The sequence below is a fragment of the Catharus ustulatus genome, chromosome 15, assembly GCF_009819885.2.
Source record: "Catharus ustulatus isolate bCatUst1 chromosome 15, bCatUst1.pri.v2, whole genome shotgun sequence".
Classification (NCBI taxonomy): Eukaryota; Metazoa; Chordata; class Aves; order Passeriformes; family Turdidae; genus Catharus; species Catharus ustulatus.
The window spans coordinates 17,405,850-17,419,442 of record NC_046235.1 but is presented as its reverse complement, the minus strand read 5'-3'; the positions used below and the strand labels follow the sequence as shown (position 1 = coordinate 17,419,442).

The following is a 13,593-nucleotide window of genomic DNA, read 5'->3' as shown; positions in this document are numbered from 1 at the left end:
GATTCCCTGTGTACATTCATCATGTACAACAGCACTCCAGCAGCTCTGAGGGCTGCAGCCCTGCTGTTGCAGCCCTGGGAGCAGCTTCAGGAGCCCCTGCTCCCCTCCTGCCCTCCCCAGGACTCCCAGCTGCACAAGAAGACCCTGAAGCGCACCCGCAAGTTCGTGGTGGACGGCGTGGAGGTGAGCGTCACCACCTCCAAGATCATCAGCGAGGATGAGAAGAAGGATGAGGAGATGAGGTTTCTCAGGCAAGTGGGGCACTGGGAGGGAGGGAGGGCAGGGTTTTCCTCTCTGTGAGCTAAGCTAGGTCCCACTTGGACAGGGATTCAGCTCAAGGTGCAGGAAGGATCTTGGGGAGGTGAGTCAGGTTTCTTCAGGGTTTGTTTTTCCTTTCTTTTCCTTTTCCTTTTTCCTTTCTTTCCTTTTCTTTCCTTTCTCCTTTCCTTCCCTTTTCCCTTCCCCTTTCCCTTCCCCTTCCCTTTTCCCCTTCCCTTTTCCCCTTCCCTTTTCCCCTTCCCTTTTCCCCTTCCCTTTTCCCCTTCCCTTTTCCCCTTCCCTTTTCCCCTTCCCTTTTCCCCTTCCCTTTTCCCCTTCCCTTTTCCCCTTCCCTTTTCCCCTTCCCTTTTCCCCTTCCCTTTTCCCCTTCCCTTTTCCCCTTTCCTTTTCCCCTTTCCTTTTCCCCTTTTCCCCTTTCCTTTTCCCCTTTCCTTTTCCCCTTTCCTTTTCCCCTTTCCTTTTCCCCTTTCCCCTTTCCTTCCCTTTTCCTTTCCAGCAAGGGCAGCTTTTCTGGCTCTGTGCTCTGGGAAGGGCTGGCTGTGTCCCCAGGGCTGCACAAGCCTGGCTCAGTGGAAATTAGCTCAGAAATCTTCTCAAGATGTTCCTCTCCCTTTTGTTCTCCAATCTCCTCAGACTTCATTAGCAGAAAGGCCAAGGGAGCTGTAAACTCCTGGAGCATTATTTAATATTCATGGGTGCATCCTCCCTCCTTGGTGACTCCTCTGCAGATCTCACAGCTTTCAAACCTCCCTGAGTTACTCTCAGAAACAGGAGCTGCTGTTTCTAGCACTGAAATGAAAAGGCCCTTTAAATAATTAAAATACAAATTGTTTCATTTGATGCCCAATTCCCAGCTCCCTGGTGCTGCTCTCGGGGACTCCCTGAGAGGATAATTTGTCCTGAACACTTTGTGTCCCTGAGGCTGCCTCATTCCTCACCCCAATATCAGATTTATATGAAAGCTCATTAGCAGAGCTCATTTGTTGGTGAGCTGGATGAGGGGAGGGATGCAAGGTCATCAGAGATGGGTCAGAATTTGGGAAAATTTGTCCTTTTTACCACCCAGGTGTGAATAAGAATGGACACAGAGCATTGAGGCCAGTCCAGCTTGGGATTTGAGGACCATGAGCACTAACCCAGATGGCACAGAGGGTGTTTGGGGGACACCAGAATCACCTCAGGAGCCTTCCCAGGGCTTGTTGGAAAAGCTGGGAATGCTGATGGGCCTTTCCTGTGGGAGCTGATGGATTTCCAGCTGATGGTTTAGTGTAGGTTTGCCAATTTTAATATACTCAGTTTCTGTTGTGAGATGGGATTTAGGAGCAAAAACAAGGCAGGCTTAAAAGGGTATAAAGAAAAACTTTATTAACAACACAGAGAAGTTCAGGATAAGATTTCCAGACCACTCCCTCCTCCCTCTCACACCTTCTGAACAACCACACACACAGACACTTCAGTCAGTCCTTCACTTAAATCATCATTTCAGTTTAATTTGGAGAGAGGAGTTTCTTCTTGTTTGGCTGTAGGGATTTCTTCCAAGAGAAAAATAAAGTTCTCATGAGTCTTCACTTTCAGGAATCACATCCACCTGGCAGAATTTGCAAATCATGAAATCCTCCCATCTTCAGCCTTCCCAGAGCTGTGTTTGTGGCCATGCCAAACTCATGGGGTGTTACTTTAAGGGCAAACTGTTCAAAAGCAAAAATTCTCTCCATCTCTTTTTCCTCAAATCCCTCTGTTTGTACTTCATTCTCAGGAGCAGAGGGCTCCATTTCCCTTGGGGCAAAAGAAAAACCATCAGCTGGAAAAAAGGAGCTTCCTGCAGTGTCCCAGAGCCTGGAGCACATCAGGGAGCTGGGGTGTCCCTCTTAGGTGTGCTCAGAGCAGGGACAGGGTGCTGTGGGTGCTGTGGGATGCAGGTACAGCTCCCACAGTGTCCCAGAGCCTGGAGGGCAGCTGGGATGTCCCTTTCTTGTGTGCTCAGGGCAGGGACTGGGTGCTGTGGGTGCTGTGGGATGGAAATGCAGCTCCCACAATGTCCCAGTGCCTAAAGGGCAGCTGGGATCTCCCTTTTTTGTGTTCTCAGGGCAGAGACAGGGTGCTGTGGGTGCTGTGGGATGGAAATGCAGCCCCCACAGTGTCCTAGAGCCTGGAGCACATCAGGGAGCTGGGATCTCCCTCCTGCCTGTGCTCAGAGCAGGGACAGGGTGCTGTGGAATGGAAATGCAGCTCTCACAGTGTCTCAGAGCCTGGAGCACATCAGGGAACTGGGATCTCCCTTTTCTGTGTGCTCAGAGCAGGGACAGGGTGCTGTGGGATGGAAATTCAGCCCGCACAATGTCCCAGAGCCTGGAGGGCAGCTGGAATCAACCTTTTTTTGTGTGCTCAGGGCAGGGACTGGGTGCTGTGGGGTGGAAATGCAGCTTCCACAATGTCCCAGAGCCTGGAGCACATCAGGGAGCTGGGATCTCCCATTTTTGTGTGCTCAGAGCAGGGACAGCATGCTGTGGGATGGAAATTCAGCCCGCACAATGTCCCAGAGCCTGGAGGGCAACTGGGATCTCCGTTTTTTGTGTGCTCAGAGCAGGGACAGGGTGCTGTGGGATGGAAATGCATCACACACAGTATCCCAGAGCCTGGAGCACATCAGGGAACTAGGATCTCCCTTTTTTATGTGCTCAGGGCAGGGACAGCATGCTGTGGGATCTGTGAGATGCAGGTGCATCCCCCACTCCCTGCTGCAATGCTCTGCTCATGGATGTGCCCATCCCTGCCCATCACCCCCCTGCCCACGCCTGACCCCACATTGCTGTGCCCCCCTCTGCAGGCGCCAGGAGCTGCGGGAGCTGCGCCTGCTGCAGAAGGAGGAGCACAGGAACCAGGCCCAGCTGAACAGCAAACACCAGCTGCAGCTGGAGCAGATGCTGCGGCGCTTCGAGCAGGAGATGGTGGTAGGAGGGCAGGGAAAACCCCTGGGGATCAGCTGGGAATCCAACTGCCCTGCAGGTGCCCCACACAGGGATGCTCCACAGCCTTGGGCATGGCAGGAATCCCTCTGGGGTTTGAAGCACGGGTGGTGGATGGAGGTTTTGTGGGCACCCTGCAGCTGGGGAAGCACTGGCAGCTCAGGGAAAGGGTTGTTCTGGATTTTCCCTCTCTAATGATCTTCTGTGTCTGTTCATGGCTGCTGTGAGAAACAGTTTATAGTGCTGTTGTAATTCACAGAAAAAATAAAACAAGCCCTTAAGTAAGAATGCAGCAAGGCCTGAGTGTGACAGCAGGAAATGTGACAAGGCTTTGAGTGTAAATTGAGTAAACTGGGCTCACACACTTGCTCCCTTCTGTTGAAGTAAAATAATATTGCAGTCAATCACAGAATGGTTTGGGTTGGAAGGGACCTTAAAGATCTCCTTCCATGGCACTGTTGGAGCACAGAAATTCAAACTTTGTGAGGTGTTGGCTGGAATGGGTGTTTCCCTTTCCCATTTTCCTTTCCCATTTCCCTTTCCCATTTTTCTTTCCCTTCCCCTTTCCCTTCCCCTTTCCTTCCCCTTTCCTTCCCCTTTCCTTCCCCTTTCCTTCCCCTTCCCTTCCCCTTCCCTTCCCCTTCCCTTCCCCTTCCCTTCCCCTTCCCTTCCCCTTCCCTTCCCCTTCCCTTCCCCTTCCCTTCCCCTTCCCTTCCCCTTCCCTTCCCCTTCCCCTTCCCTTCCCTTCCCTTCCCTTCCCTTCCCTTCCCTTCCCTTCCCTTCCCTTCCCTTCCCTTCCCTTCCCTTCCCTTCCCTTCCCTTCCCTTCCCTTCCCTTCCCTTCCCTTCCCTTCCCTTCCCTTCCCTTCCCTTCCCTTCCCTTCCCTTCCCTTCCCTTCCCTTCCCTTCCCTTCCCTTCCCTTCCCTTCCCTTCCCTTTCCCATCCCCTTTTTCCCATCCCCTTTTTCCCATCCCCTTTTCCCTCCTCTTTCCCCCTTCCTCCCCACCCTCCCCCAAGGCAGCAGACCCAATACCAAGCCCTTCCCCACGTTCCAGGCCAAGAAGAAGTTCTATGACACGGAGCTGGAGAACCTGGAGCGGCAGCAGAAGCAGCAGATCGAGCGCATGGAGCAGGAGCACGCGGCGCGCCGGCGCGAGGAGGCCAAGCGCATCCGCCTGGAGCAGGAGCGCGAGCACGGCCGCTTCCTGGAGCAGCTCAAGCAGATGAAGAAGGAGGTGACAACGGGGTGGCAGCCAGGGGAGAGGGCACCTCCTGCTTCGTGGGGAGCGTCCTGGGTGTTGGTGGCTGAGGTTCTGGAGGAAAGCGGGCGGGGTTTTGTGTGGGGTGTGTTGGTCTTGGGGGGTTCCTAAAGTGGTTTGGGTTCCTGAGGTGGTTTGGGTTCGTGAGGTGGTTTGGGTTCTAAGAAGGTTTGAGTTCCTGAGCTGGTTTGGGTTCTTGAGCTGGTTTGGGTTCCTGAGGTGGTTTGGGTTCTGAGCTGGTTTGGGTTCCTGAGCTGGTTTGGGTTCTGAGCTGGTTTGGGTTCCTGAGGTGGTTTGGGTTCTGAGCTGGTTTGGGTTCCTGAGCTGGATTGGGTTCCTGAGGTGGTTTGGGTTCCTGAAGTGGTTTGGGTTCCTGAGCTGGTTTGGGTTTCTGAGGTGGTTTGGGTTCTGAGGTGGTTTGGGTTCTTGAGCTGGTTTGGGTTCTGAGCAGGTTTGGGGTTCTGAGCAGGTTTGGGGTTCCTGAGGTGGTTTGGGTTCTGAGCTGGTTTGGGGTTCTGAGGTGGTTTGGGTTCTGAACTGGTTTGGGTTATTGAGGTGTTTTTTGAGTGGTTCTTGAGGGTTTTTTTGGTGTTTCCTGAGATGTTTTTGAGTGGTTCCTGAAATGTTTTTGGGTGATTCCTGAGGTGTTTTGGGTGATTCCTGAATTGTTTTGGTAATTCCTGAGCTTCTTTTGGGTGATTCCTGGGGTGGTTTTTGGGTGATTCCTGCGGTATTTTGGGTGATTCCTGAGGCGTTTTTGGGTAATTCCTGAGCTGTTCAGTGACTCAAGGTGGGGCTGTTCCTGGCCTAAAGTGACCTGCAGGGAAATTTAATTTCCTCCCCACAGGTCAAGAACGAGGTGGAGAAGCTGCCACGGCAGCAGCGCAAAGGGAACCTGAAGACAAAGATGGACGATTTCACCCAGAAAAAACAAACCATGGTGAGACCCAGGGAAGATCCCCCCCAATTCCAACATTGTGAAATGTGCAGCAGAATAAAGAATCCTTCCTGCTGGAGGGACTGGCTCTGAACCAGCCAGCTCAGTTCTGGAACTCTCTGAGCTGCAGCACTGTGCTCATGGTGGCACTGCTGGTTCTTTGACAGGAGCAGGAGTTTCTGGCCAAGCAGAAGGAGGACCTGGAGCAGGCCATGAAGAACATCACTGCCCAGAACAAAAGAGAGATCTGTGACAAGGAGAGGGAGTGCCTCAACAAGAAGCAGCAGCTGATGAGGGGTGGGTGGCAAAGGCTCGGTTCTGTCACCACGGCTTTCTCCAGCCCTGCCTCTTCCCACGCAGCAGATGCTGTGACACAGTTGCAAGCTGGCAGGATGGGATGTGGAAAAAAACAGCCTTGCCAGGTCCTGTCTAAATGTTTAACAATAATAATACTTAGTGCTTTAATCTTCCAAGTGCTTTACAAATATGAACCAATTAGGCTTCATAATTGCAAGAAATCAGGCTCCAGTATGGTTTTGCAACCAATTCCTCTTGGAAAACAGGAGGTGAGTGATCACCCCCAACATCTGCTGCGGTGTTTGGGTGCACAGAGGTCTCTTGAGCTTGGTGTGAGCAGGATGAGAGGCCAGGGTGGGTGATGTCCTGCTCCTCCTCCTCCCCACAGACAGGGAAGCCTGCATCTGGGATCTGGAGGAGCGTCACCAGCAGGAGAAACACCAGCTCATCAAGCAGCAGCTGAAGGACCAGTATTTCCTCCAGAGGCATGAACTGCTCAGGAAGCATGAGAAGGTGAAGGCTTCACACCTCCCCACTCTGCTGTGGGGCAGGAAAGTGTTCCTGGGGGTTTCCCTTCCAGGCTGAGAGGGGGAATCACCAAAGGGGTGTGTGTTCAATCCCTAGATGGGCCATTCACCTGAGAATTTGACTCGATGGTCCTTGTGGCTCCCTTCCAACTCAGAATATTCTGGAATTCTGTGAATTCTGTGACTCTAAGGGTGTTAAAAGGCTTGGTCATTATCAGTGAGAAAGGACCAGAACAAAGGCAGTAAAGCCTTCTTGCTTGGGATGTGTGCTCTGTGCATTTAATGTGCAAGAAGCTGGGAATTTTGGAAGGGGTTTTTCTGGGAATCTGCCATGCCCAGGAGTTGGCATGGTTGATTCCCAGAGCAGGGAGTGAACCAGCCCCTTCTCAGCTTTCCCATCCCCTGTTACCCCTCTTAGTGGCACCAGCCATTCCCCACTCCCACACCTGCCCTCCAGCTGCGTTCCCCTGGGGAATTTGTGCAGTGTCCCTGATCCCCGTGTTCCTGCAGGAGAGGGAGCAGATGCAGCGCTACAACCAGCGCATGCTGGAGCAGCTGAAGGTCAGGCAGCAGCAGGAGAGAGCCCGGCTGCCCAAAATCCAGCGCAGCGAGGGCAAGACGCGCATGGCCATGTACAAGAAGAGCCTCCACATCCACTCCAGCGGCAGCGCCGCCGAGCAGAGGGAGAAGATCAAGCAGGTCAGGGCCTGGAGAGGCAGCAGGAGCTGGGGAGGTGTGGGGAGAAGGGAGTTTGGGGAAATGGAGCTGTTTGCAGGTTGTGACTTGCTGCTGGGGTAGGGGCACAGCACGGTGAGGCTGCGCTTTGAGTGCTGGGTTCAGTCTGGGAGCCTTTAGGAAGGACGTGGAGATGCTGGAGTGCATCCAGAGGAGACAGAAAGGCTGGTGAGGGTCTGGAACACAAACCTGTGAGTGCTGGAACACAAACCTGTGAGTGCTGGAACACAAATCTGTGAGTGCAGGAACACAAACCTGTGAGGGGCTGGAACACAAACCTGTGAGGGGCTGGAACACAAACCTGTGAGTGCAGGAACACAAACCTGTGAGAGAACACAAACCTGTGAGTGCTGGAACACAAACCTGTGAGGGCTGGAACACAAACCTGTGAGGGGCTGGAACACAAACCTGTGAGTGCTGGAACACAAACCTGTGAGTGCAGGAACACAAACCTGTGAGGGGCTGGAACACAAATCTGTGAGTGCAGGAACACAAACCTGTGAGAGAACACAAACCTGTGAGTGCTGGAACACAAACCTGTGAGTGCAGGAACACAAACCTGTGAGGGGCTGGAACACAAACCTGTGAGTGCTGGAACACAAACCTGTGAGGGGATGGAACACAAACCTGTGAGTGCTGGAACACAAACCTGTGAGGGGCTTGGAACACAAACCCTGTGAGGGGATGGAACACAAACCTGTGAGTGCTGGAACACAAACCTGTGAGGGTCTGGAACACAAACCTGTGAGGAATTACTGAGGGAGTTGGGAGTGTTTATCCTATAGAAAAGGAGACTCAGGATGACCTTATCATTCTGTACAGCTCCCTGAAAGGTGCCTGTGCTCAGATGGGGTTGGTCTCTTCTCCAGGCAGCACTGACAGAACCAGAGCACACAGTCTCAATCTGCATCAAAGGAAAATTAGGTTGGATATTAGGAAAAAATTTTCCATGGAAAGAGTGATCAAGTGCTGGAATAGTCTGCCCAGGGAGGTGATGGAGTCACCATCCCTGGATGTGTTTAAAAACAGACTGGATGTGGCACTGGGTGCCATGGTCTGGGTGAGGTGTTAGGGCATGGGCTGGACTCTAGCTTGAAGGTCTCTTCCAACCCAGTGATTCTGTGAGTTCTGTGAATTGTATGAATTCTCTGGTTTGTGGCCTCGTGTGTGGTTTTCAGCGCTGTCTCCATCGTGGTTTGTATTGAGAAGCATCCTTGGGGCTTTTCCTTCTTTCCTGTGTAACAATGGAGGCTGTGCTGGTGTCTCAGGCAGCCCCAGGGCAGTGCTGCCTACACCTGCTTTTGTCTCTGCCAGTTTGCTCTGCAGGAGGAGAAGAGGCAGAAGGCAGAGCGGCTGCACCAGCAGCAGAAGCACGAGTCGCAGATGAAGGACATGCAGGCCCAGTGTGAGAGCAACACCAACGAGCTCCAGCACCTCCAGGTACGCAGGGCTTGGTCTCCAGAGCTGCCTGTGCAGCTCTCAGTCTCTGGAGACGTGGCTGCACAGAACTGTCAGGAGTTGATGTCCCCCTGCTTTGCCTTGAGAGGTTTTTGTTGCCGTGTCCGGACGTGGAGCTCAGAGCTCTGAATGTCTCTGCCCAAGGCAAATCCTGTTTGACCACTGGATGTGCAGTTCCAGCTGCTTCATGGCTGTTGTGTTTTTTTCAGAATGAGAAGTGTCACCTCCTGATCGAGCACGAAACCCAGAAGCTGAAGTCCCTGGATGAGAACCACAACCAGCACATGAAGGAGTGGCGGGACAAGCTGAGACCCCGCAAGAAGGTGAGGGCTGCTGGCTGTGAGCAGGGTGTGCTGGCTGCCTGGCTGCAGGGGACAGTGCCCACAGCTCCAGAGCGACCTCAGACACAGCCCTTGTGTTGTTCTCTTTGCCCAAGGCCCTGGAGGATGAGCTGAACCAGAAGAAGCGGGAGCAGGAGATGTTCTTCAAGCTGAGCGAGGAACCCGACGGACAGGTGCCAGTGTCCCCGACCAAACACGCCAAGTTCGTCCCCTTCAGCTCCTCAGAGAGCTTGTAACACCTGGCAGGCCACCAGCTGCTACTGGCCATGTCCTCCTGGGCTGCAGGGGGCACCTTGGACTTGGGAGACCCTCTCAGCAGCCCCTCCTCAGCTCAGCTCCCTCCTGTCCTGCCCCTGTGTTCTGTGGGACCAGCGTGGCTCTGCTCTGAGGGATGCTGGCTGAGCTTGGGCTGGCTCTGCCAGCAGCTCCAGGCTGGGAACTGGGGCAGGACCCTCTCTGGATTGCACTTGCACTGTTGGCTGGGTGTTCCTGGGCGAGCCTGGTGCTCTCTGGGTTTGTCAGCTGGGGCAGTGAGCACTGTGATCAGGAGAAGCAGCCCCTCAGGGCAGGGCTGTCACCCCTGGCTGCTCCTGTCCCTCTCCTTTGTAAGGCCTGGCCTGGGGCACAGCAGCTTTGGCTTTGTCTTAAACTCACCTTGGCCTTAGACTTATTCCTCTCCACTGTGGTTCACTTTTGCCACAGAGAGGCAGAGATTTGGGTTTTTTTTCTTTCCTCCTCCCCACACAGACTGTGCAGAAGGGGGCTGGATGTCCTCCCAAAGGTGTTTCTGCTCTTCCTCTGCTGTGACCCCTGGCACCACTGGCCCTGGCACTGAGCTAACACTGTTTTCAGAGGTTCTGGGGTGGTTAAACTGCCCAGCTGGCTGCAGGGTTTGGGGCTTGAGGAAGTGGAAGTGCAGGTGCAGAGGGGGAGGTTGGGGACAGCACTCAGTCCTGCAGGGACAGTGCAGTGTTTGTCACTGTGAAGGGTGTGGAGAGCTCTCATCATCACACAGGGGCTGGAAGCTGGATTTTAAATCCTTTCTGTGGGGCCATGTGGGTCAGGCAGCCTGGCCAGGGGGTTATGGCTGCAGAGCATCCTTTGGGAGGAACAAAGGGAGGAGGAGATGCACAGGGGGCTCTTTGCTCCCAGCTTCTCCTTGTCCACCCATGTCTCACCTCCCTGTGATGTGCCACAGCTTTTTGGGTGGTTCTCCTGGCTGGGAGGCGTGGGCAGAGTGGCAGAGCAGGTCCTCTGTCCCTTCTGTGCCCTCCCCCTGCCCAAGGCAGGGCTTGGCTGGGTGGGACTGGGAGCACAGAGCTGGGGAGGGGCTCAGGGGCCTCACTGGCAGCACCTTCTTCTTTACACAACCCAAAGGTGTAAGGCAGCACTTCCGTTTTTCTCTGTTTTAAACCTGTTTCTTTAGCAAGAAAAAAGTATTTCTGCCTAAAAAAAAAAAAAAATCAGAAAAAAGTTGTTATTTTCAAGTCCCCTCCATTGATTTACTGGCATTTCAGGGAAAGGTGATGTGTGATGTGCCTCACTCCTAGGTACTGGGCTGAAGGAGGCAGTCCCCAGGTCTTTAACTCTGTTTGGGGGCTGCATTTCCTACCCTTTTAGAGCTCCTAATCCATATTTATAAACTTCCTGCAGGCTAGCCAGGCTGTCTCTTTGGGACATTGCAGGTTACCTCTGATTTCAGCAGTGGTGTCTCTAAATCAGCACAGGAAGGGTTCCTGCCCCATCCCCAAAGCCTGGATTGTGCCTTTCAGCTGTGGTTAGGGTTCATGAATGCAGAGGGATGTTCCTAAGTGGGACAAGGGGCACACTGGAGACTGAATCACCTTGGGAATGTGTCACAGCAGCCCCAGGGGTTCTGGTTCTGCTCCTGCTGGGGCCAGGCTGGAGCTGCTGTGTGCCCCAGGAGCCAGAGCCTGTCCTGCAGCACTGGCACCTCCCTCAGCTGAAGGGCTCTGCTGCCCTCTCCTCCAGCCCAGGGAGCCTCATCCCTCCCTGCACATCCAGAATCCATTTCTGGGGCTCCCAGGGCTGGTGCAGTGGTGAATCATTATCCCTTCCTGCAGTCCAGCTGGATTTCAGAGAGCACCACAGCCTTGCTGACGAGGTAGGAATGGCTCTGTCCTCTCATTTTTGTGTTTTCTGTTCCCTCCTTGGGTGTGCCAGGCTCCAGTCCCTCACCTAGAAGGGGGGCACATCATCTGATTGTCATGTTTACAGCGTGGTTATCATATTCCCTCCTTTCAAAAGAGGATTTTTTTTGTTGTTCCCTGTTCAGAAGGAACCACAGTTAAACCCAGCTTGCTTTTCAGGGGGGTGGGACACGATTTTAAAAACGTGGCTTCAAATAAAAAAGGTTTTTTTAAATATTTTGTAAAATATCCTCTGTGGGACCCACCACCATGATGTAAAAACTTCTCTAATAAAGTAACAGACTGAAAAACCTGGGCATGGCTCTGATTTTGTGCCTGGTTTTGCCAGCTGTGACCTCACATCAGCTTCACTTCTGCTCTGGGTTTTGCTGGCTTGGATAAACTTCTGTCATTTGAACTTTGCAAGGCTTTGAACTGTGAACTTTGCAGTTCCTTAAAAGCGAGCTGGAGCCCCTGCTGCTGCCCAGGGGCAGGGACATCTCTGTCACCGGGCTGGAACTGTGGTGGAGCTGGAGCAGATGGCTCAGATGGTGCTGGGCTGACCCTGCTCGGTGAGCAGTGAGTACTGCACCCTGAGAGAAATCATCTCTGCATCCATCCTCCTCCCTTTGCAGGGAGCTGGTCTGGCTTTAACAGCAAATCTCAGACAGAGGCTCCAGTTCCCTCCTTTTGGTGCACCTAGGGATGCCTCCCTGTCTTCTTCCCATGCTCAGGATGAGAAAATAAATCATGTTTTGCCCTGTGGGTGCAGGGGGAAATCTGTCTCCTCCCCTGGGCTGCTCAGAAAAGCTCCCACCACTGACCCCAAATGTTTGTTCCCTGCTCAGATCTCCCCTGCTGCTTTCATTGATTCCTCTCAAGGACACACCACATTAAATTAGGGCAGCTTGGACAGGAGCTGGTGTGGATTTACCCTCAATTTTGGAAGGTTTTTGCCAGAAGCTGCCAGTGTAACTTTGGGGTTCATGCAGGAAACTGGCAGTGTCCACCCCAGGTAAAAGTGTGGGATGTGAGTTCAGCTGGAAAGGAGCTGGAATTGGGAGTGTAAGGTTTTAAATGAGCAGAGAGAGAAGGATGAGCAAAGCCTGAGGGTTCCTGTCTCCTGTGTGGAATGGGGTAGCTGAGCACACATAATTCATCATTTTGTTCATGCACTGCCTCCAGGGACACCCTGCTCTCACTCAGGGCATCCCAGGGAAGCAGGAGATCTCCTGGGAATATTTAACTTCATCAGCATGTCCTTGGCAGTGCCTCAGGGGAGCTTCAACCACAGGATTTAACATATTTCTAAGTACTGTACATTCCAGAAATAACTCTTAACTACCATTCTGTCCAGGTGCTACGCTGAAAACAGAGCTGCAGTAAAAATATTTCTTCATTTTTAAAAACCAGAGCTGACAGCCCTGAGAAGTTCCTGGTGCTGCAGCAGCTGCAGCATTCCCTGTGGTTTAAGGTCCTGTCACATCTGGGCTCCAAACTCCTCTGGGCAGCCCCAGGGCTTGTGCAGCTGCTGGAGCTCCCTGGGGGGAGGAAAGCAGGGCAGAGCTTTGGGATTTGTGCCTGAGTGTTTTCCTCCCACGGATCTGAGCTCCCTGTGTGCTGCAGGACTCCTTGAGAGCCATCTGCACCCTCTGAAGGGGTTTTGTTGCCCCTCTCCTGGCTGGATTTTGGGGACACAGTCCCTGCACTGCTCTGGACCCAATTCCAGGAGCTGGATGTTTGCTGCTCCTCCTCTCCCTCACTAGATGGCAACACACTGGAGCTCCTCAAGGGCTCTCTGGGTTTTTTTCCCTGGATTTGGCTCTCTCTGTGGCATCTTTTCCAGCAGATCTCTGCTTCTCCTCGGGATTTCAGCACCTCTCTTGTGCCAGGAGCTTCCCAGGGCTCCCCCATTTGAGGGCTGAGCATCCCCTGTGTGAGAGAGACAAGATTTGTGGATAACAAATCAATATGATTGTGTAGAAGTTGATTTATTGCTGACTTTTATTTTTAATTCTATATTTTAAGATTTACTGTTTGATTATATATTTTTTTAATTGGTTTTTTTAATGTTGTTTACATGATTTGTTCAGGTTTTTTACGTATGATGATTAGTTATTGTTTAGAGTTTTACTGTTGGCTTTTATTTTAGGTTTTTCAATTTTGGTATGTTGTTTTTTAATTTTTTTTTATTTAGTATAGTTTATATTTTATAGTTTATATTTTATAGTTTATATTTTAGTAGTTTTGAAGGGTTTTAAACAAGTTACAGAAAAATCTCTTAAAAATGGCTCATTCACGTACTTGTTATAAACATTGGTTTAAACTAAGAAATATGCAGAGAAACAGCTGGGCATGGGAAAGTGCAGCAAAGTACAGAGAAAAGCTCTTAAGCAGCAAAATATGGAGAAAACCAGTTAAATATAGTTTGGTGCACATGATCCAAACCATGGCCTAGACTTTTCAGAGATGGCTGGGCCCAGACTTGAACATTCCTACATGTGCAAAACCCATTCCTGCTGACAGCTGAGAAGCAGAGAGAGGCAGCCCTGGGAAATGGGAAATCTCTGGCTGCAGGGATTTGTCCTCTCTGGGGGCAGCAGCATCATTTTGGATTGATTTTTGGGGGGTGGCTCAGGGAAGA

General features: G+C 52.2%; 1 protein-coding gene across 1 annotated transcript in view; it reads left to right on the top strand.

Annotated features, from left to right (window-relative positions):
* Window positions 1-10,732, top strand: part of STK10 (serine/threonine kinase 10) — a 44,415-nt gene extending 33,683 nt beyond the window's left edge. The window contains exons 10-19 of the mRNA XM_033073433.2: window positions 121-251; window positions 3,107-3,230; window positions 4,301-4,480; window positions 5,352-5,444; window positions 5,609-5,738; window positions 6,127-6,251; window positions 6,776-6,964; window positions 8,315-8,440; window positions 8,668-8,781; window positions 8,895-10,732. Coding sequence (XP_032929324.1) covers window positions 121-251; window positions 3,107-3,230; window positions 4,301-4,480; window positions 5,352-5,444; window positions 5,609-5,738; window positions 6,127-6,251; window positions 6,776-6,964; window positions 8,315-8,440; window positions 8,668-8,781; window positions 8,895-9,035 — 1,353 coding nt within the window. The 3' untranslated portion in view covers window positions 9,036-10,732. The remainder of the gene's footprint in view (window positions 1-120; window positions 252-3,106; window positions 3,231-4,300; window positions 4,481-5,351; window positions 5,445-5,608; window positions 5,739-6,126; window positions 6,252-6,775; window positions 6,965-8,314; window positions 8,441-8,667; window positions 8,782-8,894) is intronic.
* The last annotated feature ends 2,861 nt before the right edge of the window (window positions 10,733-13,593 follow it).